Source organism: Piliocolobus tephrosceles, chromosome 8 (genome assembly GCF_002776525.5).
Source record: "Piliocolobus tephrosceles isolate RC106 chromosome 8, ASM277652v3, whole genome shotgun sequence".
Taxonomy (NCBI): Eukaryota; Metazoa; Chordata; class Mammalia; order Primates; family Cercopithecidae; genus Piliocolobus; species Piliocolobus tephrosceles.
The window spans coordinates 132,600,018-132,621,310 of NC_045441.1; the positions used below are offsets into that span (position 1 = coordinate 132,600,018).

Genomic DNA, 21,293 nt, shown 5'->3' on the forward strand with positions numbered 1-21,293 from the left:
CAAATACTTAAAATTTCTGATAAGCGTAGATTGCTATTGAATCTTGTTGGAACAAGGCTGGTGCCACCAAGAATATTCCAGAATCATAAGCAAAGTCTAAGACATTATTTATTAATGCCTTCAAAAGCAAAGAGTACATCTTTCCAACATGCGCACAGAAACAGACACACACACACACACACACAGATGTACACTTGTACAAACACTTTATCTCTCAGTATATTTTTCAATGTACTGCTATGTACTATAAGGGGAAAACCTTCTCTTTTCACTTCTGAGTTCTTATGTATTTTTCTCCTTCTAAAACTGAGTTATTATCCAGCATTCAGCTCAGGGCACAAGCAGCCACTACTACACTGGAACCCACCATGACAACCTGGTGAGCATGACATGCTCACAGGCTATATAGTTCTGCACGTTGTGCCTGCAGGTGGGCAGGTGCGTGGTGACTGCTGTCTCTGTAGCAGAATTAGCCAGGCTCACTAGCCAAGAGACAGCTGCCAGTGCCATGCGGAGCCTTGGACTCATCACTGCCATGTAATGCAGGGGGTCACAAACGGCCACATAGTGGTCATAGGCCATTGAGGCAAGCAGCAGGAACTTGGCCCCCCCAAAGGCCAGGGAGAAGAAGAACCGGGTCCCACATTGGGCAAAGATGGTCTTCTTCTTTAGGAGGAAGTACACCAACTCTGAGGGGCCCTGCTGGAGCTATAGCAGATGTCCATGAGTGAGAGGTCGCAGAGGAAGATGTACATATGTAGATGGAGCTGCACATCCAGCCAGATCAGGAGCAAGATGAGCCCATTTCCCAGTAGGGTCAGCAGGTAGGTGGCCCCAGATAAGACAGAGTCCAGCCTGGGTCTGCCCATCATTGGAGAGACCCATTAGTGTGAACTCATTTACCCACGTCACCTTGTTTCTTCCCATGGAGGAGGTGGGTCAGGCTGCTAGGGAAAAAGGTGGGTTACAGAGGCCTAATCAGGATCAGAATTCACAGTCTGGCACTGAACAAAGGGTTGTAAAGAGGACTGCAAGTACTTGTATACTGTCTCCATTAGATTGTGAGCTCCTTGAAGTCAGAGATCCCTTCTGATTTTTAAAATATGAAGATTCCTAACAAGTGTTTCACAAATAATGTTTGTTGGGTTCATAAATATAAATGTTTAAAGTGTTTTTGAGGATTATTCTCTGATCCCAATATGTAAATGTGTGTCCGGGAATTCACCCTCGTTCTTATTACTCAGAATGGGGCCAGTGGCTCTTCCTGCTTCTCCCGTAATCCAGGTTGGACCAGTGATAGAGAGAATTGCTCACTTGGTTCTCAGTATACTGATCAATCAGGTTTAGTTTTAGGTTAATAAAATCAGGACCTCATTGTAGAACATTATATCATCTATAATTATGTCCCCACTTCATAAGATAATGCTGCTTCTTTGGTGAAATGTTGGCATTTGTTTGAATTTTAAAGTAAGTAATTAATAAAAGATGAATGCACACATCACTTAGTTGCAGTGACAACACTTGGAAACTGATGTTGCCCACGGATGAAGTCGGTAAGAGAGTGCCTGCGCAATCCTTTGAGCTTTGTTCTGGGTAAACCCTCCTGTCACAGCAAAGACATGTTTGCCTTTGGAGCACCTCCCTGTTTACTTTGCTTGTCTGCAGCCCCTCTTGAAAGATATAGATGTCATTTTTTTTCATGCGCTAAGAAATTTTATAGTTTTTATTTCTTTATGAATAGTAAGTTCCTATAGCCCCATTTCAGTATTCACCTTGTTTCTTTGCAACATGGTGGGAGAAGAGAGAGAATAAAGAGAGACTACAGGGATGCAGAGAAGAGTCTGACAGGTGGAATAGCCCATTTGGATGCTCATTAGGGGAGAATCGAAAGAGAAGGAAAAAAACTCCAGAAATTAGGGTCACCTCTGAAAATCCCAATATGGATACCAGATCAGAGCTTTCAACATTAGTTGCACATTAAAATCACCTGGGAAGCTTTGAAAATTTTAGATGCCCAGATTACAGTCCAGAGACATTAAGCCACCATCTCAGGTGGGTAAAACCTAGATATTAGTATATTTGTAACTTTTAATGTTTCTCAGGCAATTATGATGTGAAGCTAAGTTAGAGGATCACTGCTTTATTTTAATCTTTCAATTTTTGAAGCAGCCTCACGCTTTCTGGTGTGGAGAGAATCACTGCTTTTGAGGGAACACTTAACCTTATTTTTGAAGACTTAAGACATGGTTTTTTGAGAGAGGAATATGCGTTGAGATAAAGCTAGAAGAGTCTTTGAGAAGGAATGATCTTTTGGACTGAACTCCTCATTCTTCATTTGAAAAAGTTGAGGCCAAGAGAATTTAGATAATCTGCCTCAAATTACATTGTAAATCGGTGAAAAAATTATACTGGATATCTTGCCTTCATGTGCTGGGAACCTCTTAGCCTTAGTTACTTAAAAAATTGTTTTTTCAACTTTTATTTTAAGTTCATTGGGACATGTGCAGGATGTGCAGGTTTCTTACACAGGTAAGCATGTGCCATGGTGGTTTGCTGCACAGATCATCCCATCACCCAGGTATTAAGCTCAGCATCCATTAGGTATTCTTCCTAATGCTGTCCCTCCTCCTACCCTCCACCCTCCAACAGGCCCCAGCATGTGTTGTTCCCTACCATGTGTCCATGTGTTCTCATCATTCAACTCCCACTTGTAAGTGAGAACATGTGGTATTTGGTTTTCTGCTCCTGCATTAGTTTGCCAAGGATAATGGCCTCCAGTTCCATCCATGTCCCTGCAAAGGACATGATCACATTCCTTTTTATGTCTGCATAGTATTCCATGGTGTATATATACCACATTTTCTTTATCCAGTTTATCATTGATGGACAGTTAGATTGATTCCATGTCTTTGCTATTGTGAGTAGTGCCCTGCAAAGGATATAATCGCATTCCTTTTTATGGCTGCATAGTATTCCATGGTATATATGTACCACATTTTCTTTATCTAGTTTATCATTGATGGGCATTTAGATTGATTCCATGTTTTTGCTATTGTGAATAGTGCTGCAATGAACATATGCATGTATGTATATTTATAGTAAAATGATTTACATACTTTGGGTATGTACCCAGTAATGGGATTGTTGGATCAAATGGTATTTCTGCTTCTAGGTCTTTGAAGAATTGCCACACTATCTTCCACAAGGGTTGAACTAATTTACACTCCCATCCACATTGTAAAATCATTCATTTTTCTCTACAACCTCACCAGCATCTGTTGTTTTTTGACTTTTTAGTAATAGCCATTCTTAATGGTATGAGATGGTATCACATTGTGGTTTTGATTTGCATTTCTCTAATCATTAGTGATGTTGAGCTTTATATATATATATATATATTTAGCTGGATGTATGTCTTCTTTTGAGAAGTGTCTGTTTGTGTCCTTTGCCCACTTTTTAGTAAAATTGGTTTTTTTTTCTTGTCAATTTAAGTTCCTTATAGATGCTGGATATTAGACCTTTGCCAGATGGATAGATTGCAAAATTTTCTCCCATTATGTAGGTTGTCTGTTTACTCTGTTGATAGCTTCTTTTGCTGTGTAGAAGCTTTTTAGTTTGGTTAGATCCCATTTGTCAATTTTTGCTTTTGTTCCGATTGCTTTTGGTGTCTTTGTTATGAAATCTTTGCCCATGCCTATGTCCTGAATGACATTGCCTAGGTTTTCTTCTAGGGTTTGTATAGTTTGGAGTTTTACATTTATGTATTTAATCTATCTTGAGTTGATTTTTGTATATGGTGTAAGGAAGGAGTCCAGTTTCAATTTTCTGCATATGGCTAGCCAGTTCTCCCCACACCATTTATTAAATAGGGAATTCTTTCCCTGTTGCTTGTTTTTGTCAGGTTTGTCAAAGATCAGATGGTTGTAGGTATGTGGCCTTATTTCTGGGTTCTCTATTCTGCTTCATTGGTCCATGTGTCTGTTCTTGTACGAGTATCGTGATGTTTTGGTTACTGTAGCCCTGTAGTGTAGTTTGAGGTCAGGTAGCGTGATACCTTTACCTTTGTTCTTTTTGCTTAGAGTTGCCTTGGCTATTCAGGCTGTTTTTTGGTTCCATATGAATTAAAAAATTTTGTTTTCTAATTCCATGAAGAGTGTCAATGGTAGTTTAATGGGAATAGCATTGAATCTATAAATTGCTTTGGGCAGTGTGACCATTTTCACCATATTGCTTCTTCCTATCCATGAGAATGGAATGTTTTTCTATTGGTTTGGATAATTTCTGATTTGAGCAGTGGTTTGTAGTTCTTCTTGAAGAGGTCCTTTGCTTCTCTTATTAGCTGCCTTCCTAGGCATTTTATTCTTTTTGTGGCAGTTGTGAATGGGAGTTCATTCATGATTTGGCTCTCAGCTTGCCTGTTGTTGGTGTGTAGGAATGCTAGTGATTTTTCCATATTGATTTTGTATCTTGAGACTTTGCTAAAGTTACTTACCCTTCAGAAGCTTTTGGGTTGAGACAAGGGGTTTTCTAGATATAGGATCATGTCATCTGTAAACAAAGATAGTTTGACTTCCTCTCTTCCTATTTGGATAGTGATATGGTTTGACTGTGTCTCCACCCAAATCTCATCTTGAATTGTAGCTCCCACAATTCTCATGTGTTGTGGGAGGGACCTGGTGGGAGGTAATTGAGTCATGGGAGTGGGTCTTTCCCATGCTGCTCTTATGATAGGGAATGAGTCTTATGAGATCTGATGGTTTTATAAGCAGGAGTTTCCCTGTACAAGTTCTCTCTTTGCCTGCTACCATCCATGTAAGACATGACTTGCTTCTCTTTACCTTCCACTATGATTGTGAGGCCTCCCCAGTCATGTGGAACTGTGAGTCCATTAAACCTATTTCCTGTATGCATTACCCAGTCTTGGGTATGTCTTTATTAGCAGCATAAAAAGGGGCCAATACAAATATCTTTTATTTCTTTCTCTTGCCTGACTGCCCGGGCAAGAACTTCCAATACTACGTTGAATAGGAATAGTGAGAGAGGACAACCTTGTCTTGTGCTGGTTTTCAAGGGAAATGCTTCCAGTTTTTGTCCATTCAGTATGATATTGGTTGTGGGTTTGTCATCTATGGCTCTTATTATTTTGAGGTATGTTCCTTCAATACCTGGTTTATTGAGAGTTTTTAACATGAAGGGATGTTGAATTTTACCAAAGGCTTTTTTTTTTTTTTTTTTTTTTTTTTGCATTTATTGAGATAATCATGTGGTTTTTGTTTTTAGTTCTGTTTATGTGATAAATCACATTCCTTGATTTGGGTATGTTGAACCAGCCTTGCATCCTGAAGATGAAGTCTACTTGATCATGGTGGATAAGCTTTTTGATGTGCTGCTGGATTTGGTTTTCCAGTATTTTGTTGAAAATTTTTGCATCAATGTTGATTAAGTATATTGGCCTAAAGTTTTCTTTTTTTGTTGAATCTCTGCCAGGTTTTGGTATAAGGACTATATTGGCCTCATAGGATGAGTTAGGGAGGAGTCCCTCCTTTTCAATTTTTTAGAATAGTTTCAGTAGGAATGGCACCACCTCTTCTTGGTATCTCTGGTAGAATTCAGCTGTGACTCTGTCTGGTTCTGGGCTTTCTTTTGGTTGGTAAGCTATTTATTACCTCAATTTCAGAACTTATTGATCTATTCAGGAATTCAAATTCTTCCTGGTTCACTCTTCAGCGGGTGTATGTGTCCAGGAATTTATCAGTTTCTTCTGGATTATCTAGTTTATGTGCATAGAGGTGTTTATAGTATTCTCTGATGATTGTATTTCTGTGGAGTCAGTGGTGATATCCTCCTTATCATTTCTGATTGGGTCTATTTGATTCTTCTCTCTTTTCCTCTTTATTAGTCTACCAAGTGGTCTATTTTATTAATTTTTTAAGAAAACCAGCCCCTGAATTAGTTGATTTTTTGAAGGGCTTTTTGTGTCTCTCCTTCAGTTTATCTCTGATCTTGGTTATTTCTTGTTTTCTGTTAGTTTTAGCGTTTGTTTGCTCTTGGTTTTCTCGTTAATTTTCATTGTGATGTTAGGTTGTTAACTCTAGATCTTTCTAGCTTTATGATATGGGCACTTAGTGCTATAAATTCACCTCTTAACACTGCTTTAGCTGCATCCAAGAGATTCTGGTATGTTATATCTTTGTTTTCATTTGTTTCAAAAAACAAATGATTTCTGCCTTAATTTTATTATTTACCCAAAAGTCATTCAGGAGCAGTTTGTTCAATTTCCATGTACTTGTATGATTTTGAATGAATTTTTTAATCTTGAGTTCTAATTTGATTGCACTGTGGTATGAGAGAATGCTTGTTATGACCTCAGTTCTTTTGCATTTGCTGAAGGAGTGTTTTACTTCCAATTATGTGATCAATTTTAGAGTAAGAGCCATGTGGCAATGAGGAGAATGTATATTCTGTAGTTTTTGGGCAGAGAGTTTTGTAGATATCTATCAGGTCCACTTGATCCAGAGCTGAGTTCAGATCTTGAATATCTTTGTTAATTTTCTGTCTTGATGATCTATCTAATATTGTCTGTGGGGTGTTACAGTCTCCTACTATTATTATGTGGGAGTTTATAAGTCTTTAGGTATCTAGGAACTTGCTTTATGAATCTTTATATATTGGGGGCGTATATATTTAGGACAGTTAACTCTTCTTGTTGAATTGAACCCTCTACCATTATGTAATGCCCTTCTTTGTCTTTTTTGATTTTTGTTGACTTAAAGTCTGTTTTATCAGAAACTAGGATTGCACCCTGCTTTTTTCTGTTTCCCATTTGCTTGGTAAATTTTCCTCCATCCCTTTATTTTGAGCTTATGTGTGTCTTTGCATATGAAATGGGTCTCTTGAGGGCAGCATAGTGATGGGTCTTGGTTCTTTATCCAGCTTGCTATTCTGTGTCTTTTAATTGGGGCATTTTGGTCCATTTACATTTAAAGTTAGTATTGTTATGTGTGGATTTGATCCTGTCATCATAATGCTAGATGGTTATTTTGTAGACTTGTTTATGTGGTTGCTTTATAGTGCTACTTGTTTGTATACTTCAGCGTGTTTTTGTAGTGGCTAGTAATGGATTTTCCTCTCCATATTTAGTGGTTCTTTCAGGAGCTCTTGTAAGGCAAGTCTGGTGGTCACGAGTTCCCTCAGCATTTGCTTGTCTGAAAAGGTTCTTATTTCTCCTTCGCTTATGAGGCCTAGTTTGATTAGATATGAAATTCTGTGTTGGAAATTACTTTCTTTAATAACATTGAATATTGGCTCCCAATATTTTCTTGCTAGTAGGACTTCTACTGAGAGGTCCATGGTTAGTCTGATGGGTTTCCTTTTGTAGGTGACCTGGCTTTTCTTTCTGTTTGCTCTTAATATATATTTTTTTCTTTCATTTTGATCTTGGAGAATCTGATGATGATTATGTGTCTTGGGGATGATCTTTTTGTGGAGTATCTTATTGGGGTTCTCAGCATTTCCTGAATTTGAATAGTGGCCTGTCTTGCTAGGTTGAAAAAGTTCTCCTGGATGGTATCCTGAAGTATGTTTCCCAACTTGGTTCTGTTCTTCCCATCTCTTTCAGGTACCCCAATCTGTCACAGATTGTGTCTTTACATAATATCATATTTTCAGAGGTTTTATTCATTTCTTTTCATTATTTTTTTCTATTCTTGTCTGCCTGTCTTAATTCAGAAAGCCAGTCTTCAAGCTCTGAGATTCTTTCCTCTGCTTGGTCTATTCTGCTATTAATACCTGTGATTGAATTTTGAAGTTATTGTGGGGTGTTTTTCAGCTCTAACAAGTGAGTTATGTTCTCTCCAAACTGGCTATTTTGATTGTCAGCTCCTGCATTGTTTTATCATGGTTTTCAACTTCTTTGCATTGGGTTACGACATGCTCCTTTAGCTCAGCGAAGTTCATTTTTATCCACATCCTGAAGCCTAATTATGTCATTTCAGCCATCTCAGCCTCAGCTTAGTTCTGAACGCTTGCTGAAGAGGTATTGCAGTCATTTGGAGGAAAAGGGCTGCTCTGGCTTTTTGAGTTTTCATCATTTGTATTGATTATTTCTCATCTTGCTGGGCTTGTCTACATTGAATCTTTGAGGTTGCTGACATTTGGATGGGTTTTTTTGTGGGTTTTCTTTGTTGTTATTGCTTTCTGTTTGCTTGTTTAAACAATTTGGCCACTCTTCTGCAAGCCTGCTGTGGTTTGTTGGGGGTCTGTCCAGCTGCTAGTCACCTTAGCTTTTCCTGTACCTGGAGGTATCACCAGTGAAAGCTGTGAAACATCAAAGATGGTAGCCTGCCCTCTCTTCTCTGGAAGCTCCATCCCCGTGGAGTACTGACCTGTTGCAGGCCCTGAACGCACCTGTAGGAGGTGGCTGGAGATTGCAGTTGAAAGGTGTCACTCAGTCACAATGAACAGGATCAGGGACCCACTTAAAGGAGCAGTCTGACAGCTTTTTGGTACAGCAGCTGTGTTGTTTTGGGGATCCCTTCAGCCCCAAGTTGGTTTGGGCTCTCCAAGGCACACAGGCTGGACTGGTTGAGATGCCCAAAAGCCAAGGTAAAGGCCTTCCCCAACTCATGGGCACTCCATCCCGGGGAGAAATTAGAACTCTGTCAGCTATAGAATATGGGTGAGGGTGGCTGGAGGCTTCAGCTAGGAAGTCTCCCCCAGTGAAGAGAAATGGATTGGGGTTCTGTGTAAAGAAGCAGTCTGGCCACACCTCAACAAAATAGTGTATGTTGTGAAGAACCACCTCTGCCCTGTCAGCTTGGACTCTCCAAAGTCTGCAGGCTAGAGTCTGAGTCTTCCAAACAGCAAAGATAGTGGCCCTCCCCTTCCCCTGGGGGCGCCGTCTTAGGGAGACAGCAGAGCTCTGTTCATAGAATATGGGTAGGAGGGTTGGCTGGAGTCCTGGGTGGGAGTGACTGGAGGCCCCAGCAGGGAGGTCCTCCCCAGTGTGGAGGAATGGATCAGGGTCCCACTTAAAGAAGCAGTATAGCCACCTTCTGGCAAAGCAGCTGTGCTGTGCTGGGGGCACCCTTCCTCCCAGACCATTTTGGCTCTCCAAAGCCCACAGGCTGGAATGGCTGAGTTGATCAAACAGCAGAGATGATGGCTTGCCCCTCTCTTGGGTCCTCCATCCCATCTCAGGCAGACACTACCCTGTTGCTGGTGGTTGGCTGGAATTCCAAGCCAGTAAGTCTTATCTTATGAGGTGCTGTGGAAGTGAGGCCTACAGACCGATGTTGCTCGGCTCCCTGAATTCAGCCCCCTTCCTAGAGGTATGCACTGGCCTCTGGCCTTGCCTGAGCTGTAGACACCCTTGTCAGGGCTCCCAGGGCTGGAGAATGTAAAGCTCTTGGGTCTTTGTGTGTGCCTGAGCAGCTGCTCTGCAGAGACTTCACACACCTCTGGGTTTGGACCCACGGCCCACGTTGCATGGGCCCATGAGGGGGCCTCCTGATCCATGTGTTGCAAAGATCCATGGGAGAAGTGCGGTTTCTCAGAATCACACAATCACTCACTGATTCCCTTGGCTGGTGGTGGGCAGTTATTTTCAGTCTGGTCCAAAAATGATGTTTTAATATATCTTAGACCGAAGGTAAGAACATTGTAAACATTAGTGAGTATCAAATGAGGCAATGTGTAAAAAAACCCTTCATAAACACATTATCCAAATGAAAAAGCTTTGTATGAAGGATATGAGAGACGGAACACAGAATCTAATGAAACACACATGACAACAATTTAACCCAAGTCTTTCTAATGGGTTTGGGAGGATGTAACTGCAGGGCAGAGCAGTTGGATGCCATCCTCTGGCTCTCTGGTTGGAACCCTATCCTTCTCTGTTTTTCATTTCTTCTGTGACCAAAAGGAGTCACTGTAGAAATTGCCAAGAACAGAAGCTGGCTCTGGTACCTACCTAGCTGTTGAGTTCTTGAGCTCTGCACCTGGGAGCCCATGACTTTCCACAGAGCCTGTATCTTTGGTTAGCACTGACAAGAATCAAACTTTGGTGACTCCTGAGTACTCCTGATAGTCTCACAACTGAAAGGAGTAAAATGCAAAAGAGAATCATAGGAAAGAATAAAACCTGGATGGAACTTTTAGGATTATCATTTCAACCTTGTCATCTTCCTCAAGAAATGAGGAAACTGAGGCTCAGAGAGCAAGGGTGATTGACTCAGGGTTATTGGCTAGTTAGGAGCAGGACTGGAAATTCTCTGGAATCTGAGGATCACAAGACCCATTTTCTTCCTGCGACATCCCACTAGGTGATCACTCATGGGCAGGGGGAATGTGTCACGGTGGCTAGTGAGGGCAGCATGGGACAGGTTTGACTTTTGGATGGGGAGGAGGATGTCAAGAAAGGCTTAGTGTTTGGGATGTCTTTCCAGGGGGTCCAGTGGGAGGCCTTGGACTGACACCACACTTTGTGGGAAACCAGGTTGAAGAGTGCTTGGTAATGGCCGATGGCCTGGAGGTCCAGTTCACCAAATCAGCTTTCCTCTTTTAGTTTTATCTGCAAAAGGGAAACATCCACCCCATAGTTTTAGTAAGGGTATGAATCTCACACACCCGGACTTTCCACTTTTTCTGCAGCCAGGAGGTAGAACTGGAAAAAAAAAATCTCTACCAAGTCAGACTCCTTTGCTTCTCTTTTCTTACTTCTAACAAACTAACTGAAAGGTAGAGAGGGCATTTTCTCTTTTTATTGTACCCTTTTCTAGTTTCTAAACTGAACCTGATATCTAGACTGGTATCCTGTCTAGATAGGATATCAGCACCCCCTGAGCCTGATATCCAGTCAGGGGGACTAACTGACTGACTGAACATCACACTGAGTAGTGGCTTCTTAAAATTCATCCTCTCATCTAGGTGGTGAGGGAAGCCAAAGAACTATAATTTGTGAGGGAAACAGGGGTGGGAATCCTCAGGAAATCTTTTCCCTTATTGGCCCCCACCTTATCTGTTCCCAGGGTTTGCATTCCCTTGTGCTGAGATCTCATTCTGAAAGAAGTGTCAGCCAGCACACATTCTACAGGACATATATTTTAAAAGTTTATTCTTATTTTTATGAAAGTAGTATAATCTTATTTAAAAAAATTATAAACAGTACACAAAAATTTAAGGAAAAATAAAATGCCTCTGTCTGTCTTCATTCTTCTTTCCATTATATATTTTCCCATGCATAATCAATGTTAATGTTCATAATTGGTTAATATTAGTTAATTGGTAATATATGGTACAATCATCCATATATTAAAATATACTTTATGGGATGGGATTTACACAATTTTTTTTCTTTTATGGTTCATGATTTTATATCTACCTTAAGAAATCTTTGCCATCCTAAGATCACAAAGATTTTCTTGTTGTTTTTCCAGAAGCTTTATGGTTTTACCTCTTACATTTAGGTTTTTTATCCATTTCATGTTAATTTCATATATGAAGTGAGGTAAGGGTTGAGATTCATTTTCCCCATTTGTGCATATACAAATATTTTAGCACTATTTGTTGAAAAGACATACCACAAATTTTGATAGACAGTATTGTGTTTTCATTTTTATTTAGTTCAAACGATTTTCCAATTTCCCTTTTCATTTTTGCTTTGGCCAATGGGTTAATCAAAGAAGTGGTGTTTAATATCTAAATATTTGTGAGATCTTCCAGTTATCTTTCTGGCATTAATTTCAAATTTAATTCTATTGTGATTAGAGAACATAGTCTGCATGATTTCAGTCTTTTAACATTTCTTGAGATTTGCTTCATGGCCCAGTGGATTATCAGTCCTGATGAATGCTCCATGTGCAATTGAAAAGAATGTGTGTTCTGCTGATGTTGGATGGAGTGTTCTATAAATGTCAGCTAGGTCAGTAGTTGATAGCATTGTTCAGGTCTTCTACCTGCTCTGTATCCTTACGGATTTTCTGTCTAGTTGTTCATTTACTGAGAGGCAAGTGTTGAATTATTCTACTCTAATTGTGTATTTTTTTATTTTAATTTTAATTTTTAGACAGAGTCTGGCTCTGTCATGCAGGCTACAGTGCAGTGGCTCAATCACAGCTCACTGCAACCTCTGCCTCCCGGGCTCAAGCAATCCTCCCACCTCAGCCTTTGGAGCAGCTGGGACCACAGGCACGCACCACCATGCCGGGCTGATTTTTTAATTTTTTATAGAGACAGTGTCTCACAATGTTGCCCAGACTAGTTTCAAACTCCTAAGCTCAAGTGATCCACCTGCTTTGGCTACCCAAAGTGCTGGGATCACAGGCGTGAGCCATTGGGCCTGGCCTGATACCTTTTTAAATTTCTGTCCTTTTTTGCTGCATATGTCTTGACACTCTGCTATTGGAAGCTTATACATTCAGGAGGTCAAGCTTACTATTATTTTATTTTACAGTGCCTAAACTATTGTTAATTCCATCTAGTGAAATTTAAGTTTTATGTATTTTATTCTTCATCTTTACAAGTCCTATTTAGTTTCTTCTGTTTCTAGGCCTGTGTTTGTTGACTGATCTGTTGCAGGTTATGAATCTTATTTTCCTGTTTTATTTAAGGTCTAGTAATTTTTTAATTGAATGTTGTATATTAGAAATCTTAAGTCATTTAATACTTGGTTCTGTTGTATTCTATTGAAACATTGTAGACTTTTTCTGACAGTTACTTGTAAGTTAGTTTGATGCTTTTGATTTTTTAAAAAGTGAATTTAGGGTAGGTCTATGGTAGTCTTTTTCTAGGACTAATTTTGCTCAATTTCTAAGACATAGCATCTTTGCAACTCATATGGAGTGCTTTGTATATTCAGTAACGTTTCTTCACTCTGGCCAAAGAGTGCTAAAATGAATCCTGGCCCTGGAGGAGTTCTGGGAATTGTTTGTTTTATAGCACTCCAGCAATTTTTCTTTCTTTGGAGGTTGTTTTTTTCTCAGTCTTACAGAGTTTCACACTACTCACATACGGATTGGTGTTTAGCCAAGGACTCAAAGACTGATTTCTGGAACCATTTTCCTGTGTAGCTTATTTTCCCCTCTAATCTCTGGATCCTTCACTGAGCAAGATTTCCAGGTCTGTTTAAATTCCCTCTCTTTGTGCTACAGTCTGGATATTGCCTCCTGGCAGAAAGTCTGGCTGATTGTAAGAATCACCTAATTATTTTTCCTTCTCACAGGAATCACGGTTTTGCCCTGTCTGTTTTTTAATATCTGAAAACAACGTTTTTAAACTGTTTTCCACTTTTCTAGTTGCTTGTGGTAGCTGGGTAATTCTGTCCTGTTACTTCTTCACGTCTGGGAGTAGAAGGGCTGTATTATTTTTAAATCCCTATTATTCTATACTCTTAGAGAGTTCTTTCACTTTATCTTTCAACCATCTTACTGATTTTTTAAAAAAGGTTTCAGCAATAAGAATGTCCTGTTTAGCCGGGTGCGGTGGCTCACGCCTGTAATCCCAGCACTTTGGGAGGCCGAGGTGGGTGAATCATGAGGTCAGGAGATGGAGACCATCCTGGCTAACACGGTAAAACCCCGTCTCTACTAAAAATACAAAAAATTAGTCGGGCGTGGTGGTGGACGCCTGTAGTCCCAGCTACTCAGGAGGCTGAGGCGGGAGAATGGCCTGAACCCAGCAGGCAGAGCTTGCAGTGAGCCGAGATTGCGCCACTGCACTCCAGCCTAGGCGACAGAGCGAGACTCCATCTCAAATAAATAAATAAGTAAAATACATTAAAAAAAAAAAAAAGGAAAGAAAAAAAGAATGTCCTGTTTACATATAAGAAGGAAGGACTGTGTAGTAACTGTGGATTTACTCTGCAATTGTGTAGGTAGGACTATGTTGGGATGAGTTTTTGTCTTGGATGAGCAGTCTTACCAGCACTGTATGCATTTAAATTGAGGATAAATTACATCAAGTGGTAGAGTTCACTTTAGGATGAGCAGGAAGGGAATTGATTAGAAAACTACTAGTTTCTACAGCACCATAATAGGTGATATTTACTTGGTGAAAACAACACCAATACTACACTACAGGTTCTAGCATTTCCCAGAAATTTCATCTTATGTGTTAGAGAAAAAAAAAAAAAAAAGTCTCCGCTCCTTTTTTTTTTTTTTTTTTTTTTTTTTTTTTTTTTTTTTCAGAGGATAAAGGCTGAGGTGTTGATTCTGGTGGCAGAGAGTGGTAGAGGAGCTGATCTGTACAGCTAAGCGCCTTCTATCATAAATGCCAAATCAGAATTTGTAACATCTCCCGAGTTCTAATAATTAATCAATTGCTCATTCAACTATAGCATTCTGTTTCTATATTCTAGTTGTGACAACCTCCTTTTTATCAATATAGTTTAACCTTATATTCAGGCATTTGTTGAACTCTCTAATCCAACATAATCCCTTGCATTCCCTTCAATTTTATATTTTTAATTTGTTTTTATTTTCCTATCCTTTAAAGAAGTACAAAATTGACTCAACACAGTTGAGCCGTGCATATAAGAAAGTGTCTGCTTGTTTAGGTCATACTTTCAGGACTGTTTGGCTGGATGTAATATTTTTGGATTATACTTTCTTGCCCTCAAAACCTAGTAGAAAATTATTTCATTACTTTCCTGTCATTCCTTATTGTGCATTATTGTAGAGGAAACGTTCCACACCAGCCTGACTGTTGGTTTTCCTTGGGGAATCTACTATTCTTACGTGTTTGCTCTTGGATTTTTTCATATATACTTAAAATTTAAAATTGGTTCAGGATGTGTTCACACATGAGTCACTTTGAATGATTATATTTTTCTAAAACCTCTGGTGAGCCCTTTCCTTTTTCTTTTCTTACGTTCTTTTTCTTTCTTTCTTTTTTTTTTTGGAAGCCGAGTCACTCTAGCCCCTGCTGGAGTGCAGTGGCACTGTCTTGACTCAGGAAACAACAGGTGCTGGAGAGGATGTGGAGAAATAGGAACACTTTTACACTGTTGGTGGGACTGTAAACTAGTTCAGCCATTGTGGAAGACAGTATGGCGATTCTTCAAGGATCTAGAACTAGAAATACCATTTGGCCCAGCCATCCCATTACTGGGTATATACCCAAAGGATTATAAATCATGCTGCTATAAAGACACATGCACACGTATGTTTATTGTGGCACTGTTCACAATAGTAAAGACTTGGAACCAACCCAAATGTCCATCAACGATAGACTGGATTAAGAAAATGTGCCACATATACACCATGGAATACTATGCAGCCATAAAAAAGAATGAGTTCATGTCCTATTGTGGGTTGGGGGTAGGGGGGAGGGATATCATTAGGAGATATACCTAATGTAAATGACGAGTTAATGGGTGCAGCACACCAACATGGCACATGTATACATATGTAACAAACCTGCACATTGTGCACGTGTACCCTAGAACATAAAGTATAATAATATTTTTTAAAAAAACAACAAACAATGAAATACCCAAGGTCAACTCTCACCTCTTCTACCTTCTGGTAGTATGGTCTTTCTCAGAATAGTTAAATGCACCATGTTATATTATCACCCCTCTTCTCTTATTCTTGACTGCCCTATTAGTCTCTTGAGAATTGCTTTCTCCAGTTGTTTATGAGATGCAGTCTGTAGAGCAATGTCTCAGCTGCCTCAAAAAGCAGAAGTCCAAAGTAGAAGGACAAGTGTTATGTTCTTTGATAGCAGTATCCTTGGGTTTCTGTGAATTATTTGGATATTAGGAAAAAGTCTTCTCAGGATATAGTAATTCACTGGATGATTATCTTTTAAACATTTTTAGAAGTGCTTATCTTTCTTGGCGTTATCACATAACTTGTATTAGTTAAGATCTTTCTGGGGGATCAGATGCCATTTTAATCAAAAGTCGGAGCATGAATTTTTTTAAGATTAGTTTTGAGTCAAGGTCTAGCTATGCAGCCCTGGCTCAAGCTCAGTGGCATGACTGCAGCTGACTGTAGTTTGAACTCCCGAGTCAGGCAGTCCTCTTTCTCAGCCTCCTGAGTAGCTGGGACTGCAAGTACACTATAACACCTGGCTATTTTTTTTTTTTTTTTTAGACCAAGTCTCACTCTGTCGCCAGGCTGGAGTGCAGTGGCACAATCTCAGGTCACTGCAATCTCTGCCTCCCAGATTCAAGTCATTCTCCTGCCTCAGCCTCTCAAGGAGCTGGGACCACAGGTGCTTGTCACCACACCCAGCTAATATTTGTATTTTTAGTGGAGACAGGGTTTCACCATGTTGGCCAGGATGGTCTCAATTCATCTGCATCAGCCTCCAAACTGGCTAATTTTTAAACTTTTTATTTTTAGAGACAGGATCTTGCTATGGCATTACGGTGTCGAAGCTAGTCTAAGGCTTTTGATAAGTATAATTAAAGTATCCACTGTCAATATTTTATTTGTGAATTAAATAGCTTAATATAGCTTATTATTTTAGTTTGTATTTCTTTGTTGTTGAGACTATTTTTTCATATGCTAAATGTTATAAAACAAGTTCTACCTTTGTATTTATTTTATTTCTCCATTTTTCTGTTTGCATGTTCACCATTTTCCTATTGATTGGTAAGTGCCCTTTAAATTAACATATAGTGAAATTGACTTTTTGGGGTATATTAGTTCATTTTCATGTTGCTGATAAAGACATATCCGAGACTGAGAAGAAAAAGAGATTTTATTGGACCTACAGTTCCATTTGGCTGGGGAAGTCTCAGAATCATGGCAGGAGGCGAAAGGCACTTCTTACATGGCAGCAGCGAAAAATGAGGAAGAAGTAAAAGCAGAAACCCCTGATAAACCCATCAGATCTTGTGACTCTTATTAACTACCATGAGAACAGCATGAGTAAGACCAGCTACGGTCAACAGAACTGAAATAGTAAGTTTGGTGAGGCTGTGAAGAAATTGGAATCCTTGTTCATTGCTGGTTCTTTGCTAGTGGGAATGTAAAATGGTTTGGCTGTGGTGGAGAACAGTTTGGTAGCTTCTTTAAAAAGTTGAACATACAATTATCATATGGCCCAGTGCTTCCACTCCTGGGTAAATATTCAAAAGAATTGAAAACAGGTATTCAAAAAAAATTTGTATGTGAATGTTTATAGTAGCACTATTCACAATAGCAAAAAGGTAGAAACAATTCAAATGTCTGCTATCTGATGATCGAATAAACAAATGTGTTATATCCATACAATGGAATATTATTCAACCATAAAAAGAAGCGAAAGCACTACTACATACTACAATATGGAAAGACCCCAAAAACATGCTAAGTGAGAAGTTAGACACAAAAGGCCACATATTGCATGATTCCCTTTATATGAAATGTCCAAAACTGGCATATCCATAGAGACAGAAAGCAGGTTAGTGGTGGTCAGTACTGCTTAATGAATGTGGGGTATCCTTTTGGGGTGTTGAATGTATTTTGGGGCAGATAGAGATGAGGTTGCACAACACTGTGAATTCATTGACTAGATGTCAATGAATTATCTGCTTTAAAATGGCAAAAACTGTGAATCATGTAATATGTGAGCTGTACCTCAATTAAAATGTTTTAATAGCAATTTTAAAGGGTGCTCTTCATTTCCTGTTTTTCAACCCTTTAGCTTTGTTGCAATAGATTGAGTAAAAGTTTTAACTGTTCTCAATTTATGTTTTTTGTTGTTGTTGTTGTTTCTTTGCTTGTTTTGGTTTGTTTGTTTTCTTTTGTTGTTAAGACAAACCAGAGATTCATAATATTTAGTTAAGGAGATGTTTTAGTCTGACTTTAAAAGATTATTTTAAACATTTTTCAGAATAAATTATCACTGCTTTGTTTTATAATCTAGGATTTTAGAGCTCAAAAATTTGTGTATTAAAAGGGCAGAACAAAACTATCCCCAATGAAGAAGCAGGATTCTTTCTTGGCTCAATCCCATGGCTCACTCTAATCATGCATAGCATGGCCTCCCAGTCAGGATGAGCTCTGAGCATAGCCCTCAATGTTCACAAGAGGATATCCTTAGATCTGATTGTGTATAAGATGTTTGTTTGAGGTCCTGCACATCTGACTTTCTGGCCAGCAATTTGCCACCACTGCAAATTTGAAAGGGAAACAAGCAGAGGGACACTCATGTGACTGGCACACAGCCCAGTCATACTTATCAGAACTGAGAGATCATTACTGTGACTTTGGCTCCAAACCCATGGGTGAATTCCCCACCCTAGTGAGCCGGGCTGGACCATGTGTGAGTTACTGGGGTGGCCTTTGCATCTCTGACCTAAGGCCTGTTTGATCCCATGGGCACAGTGAACTTTGTAACTTAAAGCTTTTTTCCCTCCTTTTCTCACTACAGAAACATATATTTAAATATTTTTACCAAGAAATAGACTTTTTTGGAATATGTTTTGTGCACTGCCCTGACTTCTAATTTAATCTTCCTTCCTAATTCATGTACACTGGTATATCTTTTCTTCTCCCTCCCCCTTCCTTCCATTTAAGAAAACGAATATATTTCATTTAACTTTCTGTAGGGTGCATGTATTTTTAAGTTGTTGTAATTCACATTGGGAATAAGGCATGGGCCAAAGATAAAGTCCGGATAAAATCCATTTTTCTATTACCTCAAAAGAGAGTAGTACAGATTGTGGTCCTCCCACCTGTTCCCTTACACAAACACATACACATACACACACATGCGTACACACGTTATACTGGAGAGCACAGTCCAATGCCCACTGTCTCCAGAGTGAGGCCCTCTCATTACCCAAACCATTCTCTAATGTTTTAATTCAGAGCTTGTCATCAGAACTCGACTCAGAGCTGCCTTCACATCCTTGTTCCGCAGACTGTATATGAGAGGATTCAACATGGGGGTCGCCACAGTATAAAAGAGCACCACTACCTTTTCCTGCTCAGCTGAGGCCATGGAACGAGGCTGCATGTAGGTGAAGAGGGCCATCCCATAGGATATTGAGACCACAGTGAGGTGGGAGGCACAGGTCCCGAAGGCCTTGCGGCGCCCCTGGGTGGAGCGGATCCGCAGGATGGCAACTATGATGTGGGTGTAGGACAGTGAGACCAGGCAGCCGGGCACCAGCAGCACCACCACACTGGAGGCCACTATGACCACCTGATTGAAGGTGATGTCCACGCAGGCCAACCTGACCAGTGCCAGTGTCTCACAGGCCACATGGTTCAACACGTTGTGCCCACAGGTGGGCAGGTGCATGGTCAGTGCGGTCTCCATAGCAGAATTAGCCAGGCCCACTAGCCAAGAGACAGCTGCCAGTGCCATGCAGAGCCTTGGGCTCATCACTGCTATGTAACACAAGGGGTTGCAGACAGCCACGTAGCGGTCATAGGCCATTGCGGCCAGCAGCAAAAACTCAGTCCCTCCGAGGGCCAGGGAGAAAAACAGCTGGGTCCCACATCGGGCGAAGGAGATGGTCTTCTTCTCCAGGAGGAAGTGCACCAGCATCTGAGGGACCCCGCTGGAGGTGTAGCAGATGTCCACGAGTGAGAGGTGGCAGAGGAAGAAATACATGGGCAGGTGGAGTCTCACATCCAGCCAGAATAGGAGCAGGATGAGCCCGTTGCCCAGCAGGATCAGCAGGTAGGTGGCCCCAAATAAGACAAAGAGTCCAGCCTGGGTTTGCCTGTCACTGGAGAGACCCATTAGGATGAACTCACTCACCCAGGTCACGTTGTCCCTTCCCAATTGGGACATTGAACCTCACTTCTTCAATCTAGGTGGTTAGGACGGAATGCAAAGATCTTGGCGGAAAGGACATTTGGTTTCTGACACTAAAGCACATTCTGAGAGATTCTGAAGGACAAAGTCCCCGTTTTGGCCATCCTTTCACGTCTAGGACTGAGCAGTTACAGTTGTGTAGGAGGTAATCTATCAATGTAGAAAGAATGATATAGAAGAAAGGATGAGAGAAGGAAAGAAAAACTAAGGAAAGACAATAGAAAAATGGAAAAGGAGGGAAGGAACGTGGAAGAGAGGAAAGAAAGGAAGGATTCTTCACTGTGGGGTAGCAGTGGGTAAAGTATTGTAATCAGACACTTGAGAACCATAGGGATGTCCTGGGCTTTCTCAGCTCATTTCTTAACTCTGGACTGGGCTGCTCTTCATGCTTCTTCTAGGGCCTACCAAGTCCAGACAGGAATCCTCCACATCCTTTTCATTTCTCCCACAACTCCAGATAAAGCTGAAGTCCTTGAATCCAATATCTACTAATCCCCAGCTGGTGTGCCAGGGTCTGTGCCAGGCATTGGTTACCTGCCTGTGAGCAAGAAAGATAGAAACATGGACCCTTGCTTTCTTGGTTCTTATAATTTATCTAGGGACACACAGATTACATCCACAATTACAAACAATTAATTAAGTATAATTGTGCTAAGTGCTATGAAGGAGAAGAAGAACAAGGTTAGTATTTGGCTAATTAAATTTGGAGCTTTGTAATTAAATTACTGTGGTAGTTATGCCTTACTCCTTAATAACATGCAATTTATATAGTGAGTTTCAGGCATTTATTTAGATGTTTAAACAAGTGATTAACAAAGTAATGTGATGCAAGCATTTGAAAACCAATGATAGTCATGTGTTACTACTGAGTATGAGGTCATGGAAACCCCCTGAAACTTTTCCAAGTGAATTCTTTCTTGTCAGCTAAGGTTGTACCAGGTCATCTCTCTTCTACCATGCTGACTGGTCCTCTTGAAAAATAGAATTAAGTGCCATCACTTTTTCTTAATAGAAATATAATCTCCAGGTATATTTCCTGCTCTTAAAAATATTTAATTAGTAAACTAATTCATTTATTAGCACATTATTGAGTATATCAGGCACTATGCTTTCAACCAACCTCTAGGAAATTCCACCTTTTAATATTAGGAATTTGTGTTTAGAAAATCAGCAGTGCCAGAGGATCAAATAATAAATAAAAAAAAATGGATTTTGGTCAAATCTGAGAATCTAATGAGAGCATGTTTGTGCAAGCCACTACAGCCAGAGGACAAATGCCGTACATCAGCATTAAGAAAACCTGAGCAGAAACGTAGAATAAAATGCAAGAGAGCTGAAATGCATAATTCAGTTTATATTTCTTTTGGTTGGAAACATTGGTGGAGGGAGAAAGCAGAGAGGACCTGGATGGAGTTGGCATCTTGTCTCCATTCAGCCCTGGCCCTACAGTGGCCAGAAGGTGTCACTGTAGAAACTGCTAAGAATAGAAACTGGCCTTGGGTTTGCAAGGTTGGAGGTCAGTTTCTAGGGTC

At 40.1% G+C, this 21,293-nt stretch overlaps 1 protein-coding gene and 1 pseudogene across 1 annotated transcript; both read right to left on the bottom strand.

The window, feature by feature from the left end:
• Positions 1 to 351: 351 nt before the first annotated feature.
• Positions 352 to 927, bottom strand: LOC111521517 (annotated as a pseudogene).
• A 17,859-nt stretch (positions 928 to 18,786) lies between these two features.
• On the bottom strand, positions 18,787 to 19,737 carry LOC111521519 (olfactory receptor-like protein OLF3). Its single transcript, XM_023184909.1, has one exon. It carries the CDS (start codon positions 19,735 to 19,737, stop codon positions 18,787 to 18,789), a length of 951 nt encoding a protein of 316 aa, XP_023040677.1.
• Between the last annotated feature and the right edge of the window lie 1,556 nt (positions 19,738 to 21,293).